This window comes from Alternaria viburni (assembly GCF_023758015.1).
Source record: "Alternaria viburni strain BMP 2772 chromosome Unknown scaffold_3, whole genome shotgun sequence".
In the NCBI taxonomy this organism is placed as follows: Eukaryota; Fungi; Ascomycota; class Dothideomycetes; order Pleosporales; family Pleosporaceae; genus Alternaria; species Alternaria viburni.
In genome coordinates this window covers 1,192,816-1,209,844 of record NW_026055772.1, presented here as the reverse complement: position 1 = coordinate 1,209,844, position 17,029 = coordinate 1,192,816, and the positions used below count along the sequence as shown (strand labels likewise).

The 17,029-nt window shown below is 53.2% G+C and overlaps 6 protein-coding genes across 6 annotated transcripts; 3 read left to right on the top strand and 3 right to left on the bottom strand.

Moving 5' to 3' along the window:
* Positions 1 to 479: 479 nt before the first annotated feature.
* J4E79_002029 (uncharacterized protein) lies at positions 480 to 3,096 on the top strand (the record flags this gene model as incomplete). Its single annotated transcript, XM_049350932.1, has 4 exons — positions 480 to 779; positions 834 to 1,253; positions 1,301 to 2,083; positions 2,131 to 3,096. 4 exons carry the CDS (start codon positions 480 to 482, stop codon positions 3,094 to 3,096), a joined length of 2,469 nt encoding a protein of 822 aa, XP_049214771.1.
* A 363-nt stretch (positions 3,097 to 3,459) lies between these two features.
* J4E79_002028 (uncharacterized protein) lies at positions 3,460 to 5,881 on the bottom strand (the record flags this gene model as incomplete). The annotated part of the gene is made up of 3 exons (XM_049350931.1): positions 3,460 to 5,163; positions 5,212 to 5,621; positions 5,671 to 5,881. The coding sequence occupies 3 exons, from the start codon at positions 5,879 to 5,881 to the stop codon at positions 3,460 to 3,462; spliced, it is 2,325 nt and encodes a 774-aa protein (XP_049214770.1).
* A 1,992-nt stretch (positions 5,882 to 7,873) lies between these two features.
* Positions 7,874 to 8,491, bottom strand: J4E79_002027 (uncharacterized protein; the record flags this gene model as incomplete). The annotated part of the gene is made up of 1 exon (XM_049350930.1): positions 7,874 to 8,491. The coding sequence occupies one exon, from the start codon at positions 8,489 to 8,491 to the stop codon at positions 7,874 to 7,876; it is 618 nt and encodes a 205-aa protein (XP_049214769.1).
* Positions 8,492 to 8,951: 460 nt separating this feature from the next.
* On the bottom strand, positions 8,952 to 10,756 carry J4E79_002026 (uncharacterized protein; the record flags this gene model as incomplete). Its single annotated transcript, XM_049350929.1, has 3 exons — positions 8,952 to 10,514; positions 10,561 to 10,615; positions 10,668 to 10,756. 3 exons carry the CDS (start codon positions 10,754 to 10,756, stop codon positions 8,952 to 8,954), a joined length of 1,707 nt encoding a protein of 568 aa, XP_049214768.1.
* Positions 10,757 to 11,212: 456 nt separating this feature from the next.
* Positions 11,213 to 13,881, top strand: MCM2 (MCM DNA helicase complex subunit; the record flags this gene model as incomplete). Its single annotated transcript, XM_049350928.1, has 3 exons — positions 11,213 to 11,315; positions 11,364 to 13,591; positions 13,639 to 13,881. 3 exons carry the CDS (start codon positions 11,213 to 11,215, stop codon positions 13,879 to 13,881), a joined length of 2,574 nt encoding a protein of 857 aa, XP_049214767.1.
* Positions 13,882 to 14,459: 578 nt separating this feature from the next.
* Positions 14,460 to 15,104, top strand: RPL30 (60S ribosomal protein L30; the record flags this gene model as incomplete). Its single annotated transcript, XM_049350927.1, has 4 exons — positions 14,460 to 14,640; positions 14,691 to 14,740; positions 14,951 to 15,014; positions 15,067 to 15,104. 4 exons carry the CDS (start codon positions 14,460 to 14,462, stop codon positions 15,102 to 15,104), a joined length of 333 nt encoding a protein of 110 aa, XP_049214766.1.
* Between the last annotated feature and the right edge of the window lie 1,925 nt (positions 15,105 to 17,029).

Genomic DNA, 17,029 nt, shown 5'->3' with positions numbered 1-17,029 from the left:
CAGTCAGCTCAGGTACATATCACGCCATGGATGGCATATCGTGAGAATTGGCGGCAGGAACGCGTCGCTCACTAGCGTGATTCTCGACTGACCCCACCTCGGTCCATCGAACCATGACGCAACCGACAAACACCTGCAAAAGGAATTTGTCGCTATGATGGTATCGCGCTGCAGTAGCATGATCCCACTCAGAGCACCAATGGCAGAGCTCAATGGACCAGGCGAACGTCTCCGGTCGTACCGCTGGCCAGGTTTCAAGCTTCCAATCGCGCATACTGACGCGCGACTGCTTAAAGGCGCTCTTCGTCCCAACTTTACGTGAAGCTCTTATTTCTGAATCGTTTCACACCTCCACTACTCGTAATTGGTCATTGTAGCCTCCATCGTATCTGTACTACTTGGCTACATCCTCAGACTTAGCTCCATTCAAGACCTTACCTAAAGCACGAAAGGTTGTACCTTTCCACCAACCTGCAATCATGGATGCCATGGTAGCAAAAGCTCCAGCAGATCCCGACACTCTCGTCGAGGATGTCGAACACCTTAGCATCTCGCCATATGGACCCGCGAGGTCCTCAATCACTGAACACCCGCTCAGCGAGGATGAGGTGCGGAAGATGACTGACTACTTCCATGCTTCTCTATACATGTGCCTCGGCATGATATATCTGAAGAGAAATCCTCTGCTTCGCGACCCGCTTACTCTGGATCACCTCAAACGACGCCTGCTGGGACATTGGGGTTCGGATGCTGGACAGAGCTTCACATACATTCACATGGTAAGGATGACCGTACGCGGCTCTGGTAAATGAAAGAGCTAATGATTTGCACAGAACCGTCTCATCAAGAAGTATGATTTGGACGCCATCTTCATCTCTGGCCCTGGTCATGGCGCACCCGCTGTTCTCTCAAACAGTTTCCTGGAAGGAGTTTACTCTGAGGTCTACCCCGACAAGAGCGAAGATGAGGAGGGCATGAGGCGCTTCTTCAAGTCTTTCTCGTTCCCCGGTGGAATCGGATCGCATGCCACACCTGAGACACCTGGTAGCTTGCACGAGGGTGGAGAGCTTGGTTATTCCATCTCTCACGCTTTCGGCACAGTGTTCGATCACCCAGATCTCATTGCTCTGACAATGGTCGGAGACGGCGAATCTGAGACCGGCCCGCTTGCTACCAGTTGGCACTCGACCAAGTTCTTGAATCCGATCACGGATGGTGCGGTCTTGCCTGTACTGCACTTGAACGGTTACAAGGTACGACGCTGCACTTTGCAGAAGGAATTCCTGCTGACAAGACACAGATCAACAACCCCACTGTCCTCGCGCGCGTAAGTCGTAAGGAGCTCGAAGCGCTCTTCGTCGGTTACGGATGGACACCCTACTTCGTCGAGGGAAGCGATATCCCGTCCATGCATCAAGCTATGGCTGCTACGATGGAACGATGCATCACAAAGATCCGCGAATACCAGAAGGAAGCCAGGGACTCGGGCAAGGCCTTCAGGCCGCGCTGGCCCATGATCGTGCTCCGTACACCCAAGGGATGGACAGCGCCCAGGCATGTCGATGGAGATCACTTCTTGGAGGGCTTCTGGCGCGCACATCAAGTACCCCTCACCAAGGTTCTTAAGGACAAGTCTCAGCTCAAGACTCTGGAAGAGTGGATGCGCTCATACGAGCCGGAGAAGCACTTCGACAAGGACGGCAAGCTCATTCCCGAGCTTAGGGAGTTGGCGCCAACCGGCAACAGGAGGATGAGCGCAAACCCTGTCACAAATGGCGGTCTGATCCGACACAAGCTTCACGTACCCGACTTCCGTGACTACTCTATCGAGGTCACCAAGGGAGGTGTCGCCAAGGTTGGTAGCATGGCGAACTGCGCCGCCTTCCTGCGCGATATCATCAGAGATAACCAGAAAGACTTCCGTCTCTTTGGCCCCGACGAGACCGAATCCAACAAGCTGGGTAAGGTGTACGAGGCAGGCAAGAAAGTCTGGATGGGCGAGTACTTTGACGAAGACGAGGATGGTGGCAACCTAGCCTACGCAGGACGCGTTATGGAGATGCTTTCAGAGCACACTGTTGAGGTAAGACACACGCCATTGCTTGGTACTCCAATGCTAACTTTGCTCAGGGTTGGCTAGAGGGTTACATCCTCTCTGGACGTCACGGTCTGCTCAACAGCTACGAGCCTTTCATCCACATCATCGACTCCATGGTTAACCAGCACTGCAAGTGGATCGAGAAGTGCCTCGAAGTCGAATGGAGACAGAAGATTGCTTCACTCAACATCCTGCTTACTGCCACTGTCTGGCGACAAGACCACAACGGATTCACACACCAAGATCCAGGTTTCCTTGATGTCGTAGCGAACAAGAGCCCTGAGGTCGTTCGCATCTACCTCCCACCCGACGCCAACTGCCTGCTCTCAACGATGAACCACTGCCTCCGCAGCGAAAACTACGTCAACGTCATCGTTGCCGACAAGCAGGAGCACCTCCAGTACCTTACCATGGAGCAAGCTATTGCCCATTGCACAAAGGGTGTCGGCATCTGGGAATGGGCAAGTAACGACAAAGACCAAGAGCCCGACATCGTCATGGCATCCTGCGGTGACGTTTCCACTCACGAATCTCTTGCCGCAACAGCATTACTCCGCACGCACCTCCCCGACCTCAAGATCCGCTTCGTAAACGTCGTCGACCTCTTCAAGCTCATCGACGAGGACCAGCATCCCCACGGCCTCAAGGCACACGAGTATAAGGCCATCTTCACCGACAACGTACCTTGCATCTTCAACTTCCACTCTTACCCTTGGTTGATCCACCGCCTGACATATGGCCGCAAGGGCCAGCAGAACCTGCTCGTCCGCGGATACAGGGAGAAGGGTAACATTGACACGCCTCTTGAGCTCGCTATCAGGAACGGCACTGATCGCTATAGCTTGGCGATTGATGCGCTGGATAACATCCCCAGCTTGGGTAACAAGGGTGCGGCGACGAGGGAGAAGCTGCTTGATGAGCAGATCAAGGCGAAGAACTATGCGTACCATGAGGGTATGGATCCTAAGGAGACGGAGGACTGGGTCTGGCCTTTTTAGGAACTCTTGTAGGAGCTGGGGTTAAGTGACTGGTTATGGGCTCTTTCTTCTGGGCTGAGACTGAATGTTACGGTTTTGTATGATAATGATAGCATGAATGATGCAGAACATCGCACGTCACGAGCAAAGTCTGAAAATGATGTAACCGCTTAGTGATGAACGAATAGTCTTGAATTCCTAAGAACCGACCTATGCAAAATGCAAAATGCAAGACAGCCTAAGCCGCCAAACCCAAAACGCCTTTTCTATGCAATGTGAATATAATCTACGCGCGCACTGAAGCGCGCATCCACAACCCAAACGCCGCAAACACCATGCTTTCTAACTCTCCCCCCAAAAAATTCAAACAACCAAGCCGAAGCTCTAGAAATCATAAGAAGTATTAACAACGCTCAACCCCAGTCTCATATTATCCACTGTCTTGCCCCCCACACCTTTCAGCATAGCCAGCGACTCCAAATCCATAATCTCAGCATCATCCATTTCGACCAGGCAGTTCACAATGTTATCCGCTTTCTTTGCACCGACACCCTTTAACGCTTTGATCTGGTTGACGTCGCGTGAATTGATGATCTTGAGGAGGTGGCTGGTACGAGGCGTTTGTTGGACAGAGGCAGAGGCGGAGTGAGACGGGAGATCAGCGGCGGCGGTGGTGGTGGTGTTCAGAGTCGTAGTCGTAGTCGGGGCAGTGTCGTCGCGGAAGATGGGCAGTTTCTTAGTCGTCTTTTTCGGTTTGCGGGCGGGCTTGGATTTGCTGGTGTACTGGAAGCTGGTGTCGGAGGCGTAGGAGTCTTCGTGGTCGGAGGGGGGCGGGGGAGCGAATTCTTCGTCGTCTGAGGAGTCGTCTTTGTAGACCATCTTTGGCTTTGATTGTTTCTTTTCGACGGCTTTGAGGGGGGCCATGAGGAGGTTCGAGGGGGGCGCTGCGGCGGCGGTGTGCGAGGGTAGCTCTACGGGGGCGGAGACGTGCTTGGTGGTTTCTTCCTTCTTTGCGCGTATCCGGTCTTCGAGGGCCTTCATCTTGGATTCTAGCTTTGCGTTGCCGGGGAAGAAGGGTTGGGCCAGGTGGTACATTCTAAGTGCGCTGGCATCCTCTCCGCGCATGTGATGTTGCTTCGCCATAAGCAGGAATTGTAGACCCTGCGACTTTCCGTCCTCTTCGTGTGCATCGATACGGTGCTCGAGCTCGTCCAAGCGCTTCTGCAACTCTGCAGAAAGCGCTGGCGCAGCGGTACCGGCGTCTTGCAATGCCTTCTCTGCCAGCCTCTCGTCCACCTTCTGTGCAATGAGAGCCTCAATCGAAGCCTTGGTCAGAGCAGGCTCTCTGTTCGGTATCCGTGAGGTGCTATCCCCAGTTCGGAATGCCTTCGTTGGTCGCGTCGCGAATGTATTGCTGGGTTCAGCTGCTCGTTTGGAACCCTCAGTTCTTCGTACTCCCTGGTTCTGCGCAAGATTAGAAACGCGAGGAGCAGCAGCAGCAGCCTTGCGAGCGTCGGAGTAGACAGAGAAGGCCTTGGTAGGCTTTTCTCCCTTCTTTCCCTTCTCTGGCTCCGGGATGTTCGCGTTATGTGCGGCAGCGATGGATCGTAGCGGTTGCCGTGACATTGTTGCTCCGCCAACACTACTAGTTATCGCCAATGGTTTGACTGCTGTCCTGTACATGGGGTCGTTCTCCACCTCTGCGATCTCGATCTTCTTCGTCCGGCTAGCGAAGTTCAAGGAACTAATGGTGTCGAGGTGGTATGCGCGGGTCGGCGCAAGGTTCAGAATCATGACAGTTAAGCCCTTATTCTGACCCAGCGACAAGATTCTCGTCATCTTGGACTCGCGGTACGGGATCCGGCTAGCCTTCTTGTTCATAGCTTCTACGCATTGAGCAAGTACGAATAATGACTTGTTGATGGCCGAGCTCTCCACCAAACGCTCTTTGTTATTCTCGGTTCGTCGGTTGTCTTCGGATCCTGCAAGATCAATGCAGGATGCTCGGCTGACGCGAACCGTGTCTTCGGTAGTTTGCGTGATCTTCACGCAGAGAACGGCATGGGATCGGGAGGAATGTGCGTTGAGCTGCAGCATCATTAGCAATGTTTACCTCTAACGCGTGTAAAGCCTCACCTTAGTCGCGGATGTTGACCTGTTCATGTTGGCCTGGTCATAAAGCTGCTCAAACTCCTTAAGCGTTGTGCATGGCTTCTCTGTAAGACCAACGACGACAGTCTTGCCTTTGTTGTCTCGGATAGGCAGGCCAGACGGGGTGCGCTTCTCCGGCGGTTCAAACAGATCGTAGACGCGATCGCAGTAGATTTCGAAGTATTCCAGGGCGACCTCGACGTGTGTGGCACCAGCCGTGTCCTTCTCGATCTTCTTGCAGCGTCGGTATATCGAGCTCAACAGTCTTGGGATGACACCGCGGTCTGCCAGCGACTTTCCTCCGCGCATCGTATGCGTCTTGCCGGTGCCGGTGCAGCCATGTGCGAAGATAGATAGATCGAAGCCATTGAACAGGTGCTTCACCGTCGGCGCGACTGGTCTGGGGTCAACTTCAGTTCCGAAACGCGTCCGTCGCGAACTCACTCTCGGCATCGAAAAGCTGCTGCTGCGTCGCGTCCTGCTCGTACACAGAGCTGAACTGGAAGCTGAAGGACTCGGCCTCGTTCTTCGGACTCGGTATCCGCACGACCGCCGGGGTGATGTCGCCCTCCAATGTCTCGGCGGTGACGATGGTGTCTTTGTCGAGCTCCTGTTTCAGTAGAGGACGTATCCTCGCGACGACGCGTACGCTCATGGTGCAGACCGGCAAGGAGGATGGCGATAGGGTGAAAAGATACGAAAAACTCTACGTCTACAGAGAAAGGAATGCCAGACCAACCGTACGCGACGTCGAGACTCGAGGCTCTGGCGACATGCAAAGGGCCTGTCCTAGCGTAAATGGCGGTCTGTGTTGTCCTTCCTTGTCGAAACTCGCCTGTTGCCCCGAGCGACCCTCAACCGCCCAGACGAATGAACATCGGGCACGTGCAAACCCGCCAACACATCTCGATCCACTACAATATCGTCGATAGCTATAGCTGATGCTTGCAGGCATCTAGGTCGTCTTCTATCGTGACCTCGACCTTGGTGTTGTGGAGAAATCCCCACAGGGTTCCGGTGTGTTAATGCATCCAACAGCCGAGAGACAGCACATACTGCATGAAGACGCGGAAACCGGCAACACTTGACAGACTCGGATCGCGGAATCGAACCTCCTTCCGAAGAGTTATTTCTGGCATATGGAGACCTGGAGGCTCTGCGCGGGTAGCAGACGTTCGGCCAGGCGCTTCAAGGTCGTGGGCTCGACGAGGCCATGCCGCCATCTCATTGGCCCGATGATGAAACATGTACCCAGCGCATCAGAGCACCACAGCCACTCCTCCAGTTACCAGCGCTACTTTCCTATGGAGCTTGAGTGACACGCCCAAATTCCAGGCAACTGGAGCCATGCTGGGCCAGTGCTACTCTTTGTTCCATTGTATACTCAAACCGTGCTCAAGGCGGCTAATGCAGCTTCAAAACTCGATGCCAGCCCGCGTAGCAATGAGACACCGCCGTAGCCATCTGAACGTTTAGCCTGTGGTTTGCTTGAGACGAACGATTTTCGTTTCTTTCCTAGCTGTCTTTCCTTACCGTCTGTTTCTCCTTGTCGATCGTTTCTCTTAATCGTTCACTATCTCAGTTTCGTCCTTCAGTCCATCGCTTCCTTACTCTGCCTGCAAGCGCCGTCTTTCTCCTTCATCCACTCTTAATAATTTGTCGTCTTGACGATGGCTATCTTCTCCACAATTCTGCTGCTGGCAGCTTGCTCTACATCCATAACCGCTGGTCCAGTTCCAAAGAACCACCGAAGACAGCTGTGAGGAACTCAAGCAGACACTGAGAAACAAATACTGACTTCGTGTAGTTTTCCTAGTTACGCCAACACTACTTCGACAATCGCATCAACATCAAGACAGCAACTTGCAGAAGCAGAGACCGCTATCATAGTGGAGCCCATCCAGCAAACCATCTTCTCTTCAATAGCACCAGCTATCACGTTCGTTCTTCCTGACGGGAAACCACTCGTGACACAATATCCGCAGACTGTGTTTTCTACTTCCTACATCACGCCATCACCTCTGCCAACCCCAGATGAGACTTCAAGCGCAGTGGCTACGTCTTCAGTAACACCAAGTCCGAAGCCAACGCCTACAGAGAGCAGCGATGTGCCGGTATCGTCAGCATTGTCTAGTTCGGTTGCCGCTGTGGAAAACAAGACAGCAAGCGAGACAAGTCGAAAGGCTCCCATGTTCACCTACTCGCCCATCGAAGAGACATCCACCTCGCTTGCCACTCCAATTGCATCGGCCTCAAGTGCTGTCCTAGCATCTACCACAACTGCACTGGTGACAAGTGCGGTCCAAGCATCTACCACTGGCGGTTTGCCTGGCTTCACTCATCCTGGTGCGGCACCCTCAGGCTCGCCATCTATCAACACCACCACCAGTGCGATTATCACCAGCCTATCTTCTGTGATCGAGTCAGTCATACAAGCGCCATCTTCCACCCCTCTGGCCAACTCAACTTCTCTGGCAATCCCAGCCCCTGTATCCAGCGGATCGTCCACAGCTATCCTCCCCTCAGAGACTGCTTCAGACACCATCGATGTAACATCGCGCATCATCGTCACGCAATACACAACTATCTACGCGACATCCCAGCCGCCTCAAACATCTACTCAAGAGTCAGCCATGCCAACTGAAGCTCAAGAGTCTGCCCCACTAGCCTCTTCAACATCAGAAGTGGCTGGCACTCCTATGCCCGCTCCATCAAACGCCCCGGCTGAAGTATCCCCATCAGCATCCCTCCAAGTCCCGCCTGTAGTGATCGTAACATCGTACACTACAGTCATGCCGACAGCCACACCGCAGCCAAGTGGAGCACCCGAGATACCCGTTTCTTCCGCTGCGCCAGAGCCAGTCATACCTAGCTCAGCAGCCTCATCCTCTGTACTCGCGAGTTCGTCTTCGGAAGTAGCAGAGCCAACACCCAGCGAACCCGCACTATCATCTTTGACATCGGAGATTCCTGTGCCTACTCCCACGCTATCGTCTTCCGCTGCACCAAGCATGCCACCCGCCCCCTCAAGCTCAGCACAACCATCATCACCTTCTTCCTCCATGGCATCGCCTCCAGAATCTTCGGTGCAACCTTCTTCATCTTCAATCGCGCCACCTCCAGCGGTGTCCGCATCCGCAACAGCATCCACATCCGACGCCGTACCCACACCACCAGCACCAGTACCCACAGAGATGCCATCATCGGCACCACCACCGCCAGAGCCGGTGCCTTCATCAACGACATCAGAAGGCCCGCTGATCATCACGCCGATACCACCGAGTCAGGTATTCACCGTGACTGTTACTGCGTCGCCGACTGGGAAGGAGACGGTTACCGAGACGGCTACTGTTACTGTGACGGCTTGAAGAGTGCGGAATGGGGATGGGAGGTGTGAAAAGTTTCTTTTGATGGCGAAGTAGGGGGGTTGCACTGGTTTGCATGGAAGGGGGAGGAAGTACTTTTAATTTGATACCCAAGATTTGAAAATTAATTTTGTTATACATGAACCACTTGATTTCTTGTAGCAGAACCGTGATCGTGAAGTCAATCTTGAGAAGACGTATGAAACATTCGGAAGCATGAAGATAGCTTGGCTACTGGCTGCGATGAAGTGCAATATCCAATTTCAGGCTAGCTGGAGATCATTTGCATATGGAGTGCAATGCATACCTCGACAAATCTCGTCTTCACATCTTCAACACTTCGAGTAGATGAGTTTACACTTAATACCCACTCTGTTCCTTCCTGCCACCACCCTCAGCACCACCATCTGCGTCATCATCCCTACTGGCCTTCGCATCGCCAGCAGCCTCCTGAATACCCTGCGCATCACCCCTCAGCTTCTCAAAGTACGCCTTGACATCTTCCGCACCAACAGCCTGACCGGACTCAGCGAACGGCTTCAAGAACGCCGAGACCTTGTCTTTGAGATGCGCATACGCCATTGCACCTTGAATAGCACGCACGCGGTCCATGTTGTTGAAGGCGGCTTCGCCACGGTCGAGAATACTTCCTGTACCGACGGACTGCCCGCCTTCTTCGCCGTCTTCGGAGACAGGGGGCTCGTAGGTGTCTTCCTCTTCGAGGAGTTGCGGGTGGGCTTTTAGGTGTGGGTAGCAGGCGTCGCAGTGGCAGAGGTGGTCGCGGAAGTCGGGCTTGAGGAAGAGGGAGAAGGGCGTCGTGAGTGCGGTTGTGGGAAGAGGAGGGAGGGAAGCGTGCTTTGGGGCTTCGGATGCTTCAGGCTTCTTGGGGGTTATGGGCAGCGTCGTTGTGTCTTCGGGGATGCTGGAGAGTGTGCCGCTTGGATCTTCGGATTTTTGGCGCTTAGCCAGAGCCGGAGCTGTCAGGTGAGATGATGTCTGCTGCTCTTCATCTTCGTCGGAAGCTTTGCGTTTCTTGGAGTCGCCGTTGCTGTCCTCTGGGGCTGAGACAGTGGACTTCTGGGCATGAGAAAGCGCCATGGCTTTGTCGTGGTAGACTGGGGCGAGGAACCCAGTTGAGCCAGCGTACTGTTTGATCCATGGATTGGCCTCGACGCACTTGTAGCAGAGGAAGTGATCGAAGTCGTCTTCTTCAGGGAAGCCTGGGGGTAGCGGCGGATCGTCGTCGTCTTCTGCGCCAGCATCTGCTGCAATGTCGTTGCCATCAACCCCATTGCCATTTGTCACTGCAGCTGCGATGTTCGCTGGAAGTGATGCCGTATTCTCGTCCGCGTGCCCGTTGGTCTTGGTGTCATCTGTTGCGGGCTTGTCGGTCTCCATCGCATCTACTTTGTCATTCTTCTCTTCCACTTTGGGCTTCTCGATCATCTTGCTGTACTCCGCCCGAGTGAAGCCTACGAGGCATTCAGGGTGCCACCAGTCTTCACCACAGCCGCCCTCCTCGCAAGTCCCAAGTCCGAGACATTGGAACATGGTGCCCTTCTCTTGTTGAGGATCATAGTCCTCGCCGCAGCCACAGAACTTGTTCCTGAAGTTCTGGTTATACTTGTTCGTCTTGGCTGGCTCTTCGCCCGTCACATCGCCTTTACGTCCAGTTTCTGCGTTGAGACGAAGCGTGCATGGCGTCATATCCGGTATCCTGGTAGTTCCACAGTCGCATATGAAGTTGCGCTTGTTGAAAAGCTCAACAAGGGTGTGTTCGCCATGGCAGGAGATGGAGCATGAGTAGCAGACGCCTGCTGGAGTGTATTCCTGGGCAGACGATGCGGGCGCGGGGTTGCAGGTGAGGCATGCGTAAAGGCTCTGTCGTAGAGGACCCAGGTCGCGTGTGCAGGTATCGAATTGCTGTTTCTTGTCAGTCGAGGCGCATTCGGAGGATGTGGGTACTGACGTAGGGGAGAGCCTCGCGTGCTTCTGCCTCGAGGCTAAGTTGCTCTTTGATAAAGCTGACGGAATTGATTTAGTCTCCATACAGACAAGAGCATGGAAGACACGTACTCGGCCGCTGTTTGTGAGCTCTCCGATGCTTGCGATATGCTGCTGGTGCGCGGCTTCTCGGACATGGTCGTTGACTGGGAATCTGCCATGATTGCGATAACGCGCAACCACTTAATTCGAGATGGAAAGCAATTCGATGTAGAGCACAAGATCAAAATTCGTCAGAATGCGAGATACTAGCAGAGTAAATTCGGTCGTGGAAGTGCGTGGGAAACTTTGGTGTGAGCAGTGAGGAAGGCGCTGGATGCGCCTGATCGCTGATTGGCTACCGCATCACCACTTTACGCGTGGAAAAGGAAAGCGCGACGCGATCGTGTCGCTGGCCCTTACTACCCCTTCTCCCGCACCCTCAACCCCGCTTCGCAGCCCCATATCACTTTACTTTATCCCGGTGATACCAGTAAAGAACCGTGCTTTAAGTGAACATGAGGTATGTGTCTCAGGTTCGACGAGACTCGTAGGCCGAGCAACGACGAGCCCCTCTTTACCACAACAACAAGATATTGACGAATACTAGTTCACCACCACCACCCCTTCGCTCCAACATGTCGTCCGCAAACCGTGGCGTAGGCCCTAGCAGCAGGAGCAACAAACGCGCAAGGGACGATGACGATCTCCCCTCCTCAGCGGCGCATCCGCCGTCCAGCCGTGAGTGCGACAAAAACATGCGACACAACAATGGCTAATCAAGTACAGCAATGGCCTCGTCACCACCTATGCTCCCACAAGACGACGATGCAGATATGCTCGACGATGACGACATCATTCGCGACGTAGACGATCTGGACGAAGACGCAGAAGAGGCGGAAGGAATTGATTTGTTCGCCGACGACTTCGAGAACGACTACGGAGCCCGAGAGAACGATGCCTATGAAGGCCAGGGCATCGATGACGAAGGAGACTATGAAGAACTAAGTCTCGCGCAAAGGCGAGAGCTTGATGCGCGACTTAATGCCCGCGACAGGGAGGCTAGACGTCGCATGCCCGCTGCTTTCCTGCCAGACGAAGACGAAACGGATGGCCTGGCAGGTCTGATGGGACGTCGTCGTGTTCGGAGGAATCGATATGACGAAGAAGACGACATGGACATGGACAACGATATCATGAACGAGGAATTGACGCTTGAGGCCCTCACCGATGTGAAGGCCAACACCCTGACAGATTGGGTGGCCCAACCTCAAGTCGCCAGGACCATCGCGCGCGAGTTCAAGTCTTTCCTGACAGAATACACCGACGAGCACGGTCACTCAGTATACGGAGCCCGCATCCGAACCTTGGGAGAGGTCAACGCTGAGTCCTTGGAAGTCTCATTCGACCACCTTGCCGAGCAAAAGGCTACCTTGGCATACTGGCTGGCCAACACGCCCACTGAGATGTTGAAGATCTTCGACCAGGTGGCCATGGAAGTCGCTCTCCTCCACTACCCAGACTACGAGCGTATCCACTCCGAGATCCACGTCCGTATCACCGACGTACCTGTTCAATATACACTCCGCCAGCTCCGTCAATCGCATCTCAACAGTCTGGTTCGTGTGAGTGGAGTCGTCACCCGCCGAAGCGGAGTCTTCCCTCAACTCAAATACGTCAAGTTTGACTGTACCAAGTGCGGTGTCACTCTGGGTCCCTTCCATCAAGATTCAAACGTTGAGGTCAAGATCTCTTTCTGCCAGAACTGCCAATCACGCGGTCCTTTCACAGTGAACTCCGAGCGGACAGTCTACCGAAACTATCAAAAGCTCACTCTACAAGAGTCTCCAGGCACTGTGCCGGCAGGACGTTTGCCCCGTCATCGGGAGGTCATCCTTCTTTGGGACTTGATCGACTCGGCAAAGCCTGGCGAGGAGATTGAAGTCACCGGCATCTACCGTAACAACTACGATGCGGCTTTGAACAACAAGAACGGTTTCCCAGTCTTTGCAACTATCTTGGAGGCCAACTACGTTGTCAAGTCTCACGACCAGCTGGCTGGCTTCCGGTTGACCGAAGACGATGAGAAGGAGATTCGACGACTGTCCAAGGATCCTCGCATTGTGGACAAAGTCATCAACTCGATCGCCCCAAGCATCTACGGACACACTGACATCAAGACTGCTGTAGCACTCTCTCTGTTTGGCGGTGTCAGCAAAGAAGCTCCTGGTCGTCACTCGATCCGTGGTGACATCAACGTCTTGTTGCTTGGAGATCCCGGTACTGCCAAGTCTCAGATTCTGAAGTATGTCGAAAAGACCGCCCATCGTGCTGTCTTCGCCACTGGTCAGGGTGCTTCGGCGGTCGGTCTTACTGCATCCGTCCGTCGTGATCCCATGACTAGCGAGTGGACGCTTGAGGGTGGTGCGCTTGTGCTTGCCGATAAGGGTACCTGTTTGATCGACGAGTTCGATAAGATGAATGACCAGGACAGAACATCCATTCACGAGGCCATGGAGCAACAGACTATCTCCATCTCCAAGGCTGGTATCGTCACAACCCTTCAAGCTCGCTGTTCCATCGTAGCAGCTGCCAACCCCATTGGTGGTCGATACAACTCAACAATTCCTTTCTCGCAGAACGTAGAGCTCACCGAGCCTATCCTGTCTCGATTTGACATTCTGTGTGTCGTACGCGACACTGTTGACCCAGCAGAAGATGAACGTCTGGCCAAATTCGTTGTGAACTCTCACGGCCGTGCTCATCCGCTTGTCAACTCAGCATACGGATATTCTGACAAGGCAAAGGCGACACAGAACGGCGACGACCAAATGGAAGTCGACGGTGACGCACCAATCAAGGAGGGTGAGATTCCACAAGATCTGTTGAGGAAGTACATTCTTTACGCGAGGGAGAAGTGCAGACCCAAGCTTTACCAAATTGAGCAAGATAAGATTGCCCGTCTATTCGCAGACATGCGCAGAGAGTCTATGGCAACTGGAGCCTATCCTATCACCGTAAGTTCACGCCATTGCGTCAGTAAATTATTCACTCACAACTACAGGTTCGCCATCTCGAAGCTATCCTACGTATCGCAGAGTCTTTCTGTAAGATGCGTCTCTCCGACTATGTCGCATCGGTAGACATTGATCGCGCCATTGCTGTTGCAGTTGACTCCTTTGTTGGATCACAGAAGGTCAGCGCAAAGAAGGCGTTGGCAAGGGCTTTCGCCAAGTATACTTTAAATAGGCCCGGCGCTGTTAGTGCACCGACCCGAGGAGGGCGGGCGCAAAGAGCAGCAGCATGAGCAAGGTCTCAATATGTTGAACATGCACTATGCGAAGGCCTGATAGAGGTGCGAATGAGAGGAGTTTGTGGCACGCGTCTTGATTAACGGCGCCTGAAGATGCAATGATACCATGTTGGAAAGAGCTGTTTATCTGCAGACATCTGTCTACATGTACTGGGTGCTAGGAGTTGACAGTAAAGATTATAAATTAGATAGGATATCTACACAATGCCTTATTACAACTTCACATGCCCAATGCAAAAGATGGGACGCGCAGTAAAGTGAGCAAGGACAGCCTTAGATGCGAAGTTTGTCGCAGTCATGATATTGTCACTCACATCAAGCATTGTCTCAAAGGTTTTTTGAATATCAACAGCTGATTGTTAAACTTGAGTTAAACTTGAGTTTCCCACAAGTTATGAAGATGGGGTGTTCAGTGCTGGCATGATGGGTCGGCTGAGTCACTAGCGTTGAACAACTCTTGGCGCACAAATCATTTTGCGTCGCGCTACCACCCCAATTCTCTTTCGACAACCCTCACGACCGGAGCTCAACAACCCTTTAGGAATACCACATTCGACTTCCTACGAGCAACGATGGCCCCCAAGAAGAACAAGAGAACCGCCGACTCCATCAACTCGCGCCTGGCGCTTGTGATGAAGTCCGGTAAGGTCACCCTCGGCTACAAGTCTACCCTCAAGAGCCTGCGCACCGGAAAGGCCAAGCTCGTCATCATTGCCGGAAACACCCCTCCTCTGAGGAAGTCTGAGCTCGAGTGTAAGTATATATTTCTCTGGGATCCATGCACAATCGCTAATTCTTCCTAGACTACGCCATGTTGTCCAAGACCTCCGTCCACCACTTCTCCGGCAACAACGTACGTACCGCACCCCGTCCGCTCTCATTGCCTAACGACAAGATACCCTGAGCGCTACGAGACTCGTTACTCTCCAGTTCCTAGCTGTGGTAGAACATACACATGAACGCAACGATAACGAGCTCCTGCGCGCTGGGTATGCTTCGAGGGCTGGCTCTGAGAAGAGGTCTGAACATGGCTTCGGAGAGCAATCAGCTAATACCAGTCTAGATTGAGTTGGGCACTGCTTGCGGTAAGCTCTTCCGCTGCTCCGTCATGTCCATCCTCGATGCCGGTATGTATCTCCCTTTCTGGTTGCACTATGACATCCGCTAACAGATTGACAGGTGACTCCGACATCCTGTCCCAGAACACCGAGAACTAGAGTGTTATGACAAATGGAAGGGGCGCAGTTAGACATGATACCTAGGTATGGCGAAAGCTATGTCCTCGATGATATCCAATGAATACAAGATTTCATGAGCCATCCTGACGGTCCACATTTGCACCTGTGACGTGACTCATTCATGCCTACTTGCGCGTCCTTGTGTTACACTAGTGCTTACAGACCAAACTGTCGCAAGATTATCATGCGCCAGTCCCGGGTGTGCAGCTCTGAGTATACCACGTCTTGAGGGTACACAACGAGGTCTGCATTGATGCTATACGAAAGATCACAGCGTATTCTCGCTGGACAGACTTCCAGTGCTCATTCTAGATTACGTAGATGAGCATCTTTGTGCAATGCATCCAAAGCACGCAAGATCTTAGCTCCCTGACCTACTGCTAGACTATACTTTGGATGTTTTTGGGTTTCGGGTCGGGCATAACATGCTGAAACATGCTTCTTTGAATCGGCTATGCGAGGTCGCTCGGTACTTCTGATTTGTAATGCACACAAACAGATACCATGAGGATGTACAGAATGTCAAGTTGTATGGATGTAAGAATACAACTACGGGATATAATAGAGGATGCTATCGTAGAGGACAAGTGCCTTAATCACGTCGCTGCGCGCATCCCCATAATTGCACTTTTGCCGTCTCGGGAAGCGGCGTGGCGGGTGCTTTGAAATCGGATGGGGCGCTAGCTTACTCAGGTCGTAGCGTTCGTGTGGGCAAATATTCGCTTAGCAATCCGGCGACGACTTCCCTCGACGCCTCTGACACTCACCTCCTACTAACACCATAAATACAGGGTAAGGTACGTACGGCTGTCGCATTTCTCTCCGCTGGAAGACGTCTTACTGACAGCTGCACCAGTTTGCGCTCGCCCTCATTCTCCGCGCCTCCTGGACACCCGCTCATTGATTTCAAAGCAGGAACAACCGTCACAATGGCTCGCCGTCCCGCCCGTTGCTACCGCTACTGCAAGAACAAGCCCGTACGTCACGATGGAGATATCGCGAAAGGAGGATAACAGGCTGACTGGGCCGTAGTACCCCAAGAGCAGGTTCAACCGTGGTGTTCCCGATGCCAAGATCCGCATCTTCGACCTTGGTCGCAAGAAGGCCAATGTAGACGACTTCCCTCTCTGCATCCACTTGGTCTCCAACGAGTACGAGCAGCTGTCCTCTGAGGCGCTCGAGGCCGCCCGTATTTGCGCCAACAAGTACTTCGTCAAGAACGGTGGAAAGGAATCCTTCCATCTCCGTGTCCGCGTCCACCCCTACCACGTCGTCCGTATCAACAAGATGTTGTCGTGCGCTGGTGCCGATAGATTGCAGACGGGTATGCGTGGCGCTTTCGGCAAGCCCAACGGTCTTGTCGCTCGTGTCAACATTGGCCAGATTCTCATGTCCGTCCGGACAAGGGACTCTAACCGCGCCGTCGCCCTTGAGGCTCTCAGGCGTTGCCAGTACAAGGTATGTTTGGAAATGACGTCAGAGATGATGTGTACTAATTAGTTGTTAGTTCCCCGGTCGCCAGAAGATCATTGTCTCCAAGAACTGGGGTTTCACTCCTCTCAAGCGCCAGGAGTACATTGACCTCCGCCAAGAGGGCAAGGTCAAGATCGACGGTGCCTACGTCCAGTTCCTCCGCAACAAGGGCAACCTCGCCAACAACATCCGTCGCTTCCCTGAGGCTTTCGAGTCCTCTGCTTAGGTTTTGGATTGAGGGATGAGTTGTGTGCATGACATCATGGGTCCAATGGGAATTCGGTTACGGCGTGATTTGCTTTCTTCATCAGTCAGGATGAAGGCTGGAGGGTGAACATCTGCGGCGTGTAACTGTAGAGAACGACCAGACACAGCCGGACAATGACAAATGATACAACAACGCTGTGCCCCCATGATTATGTTTGTGTATC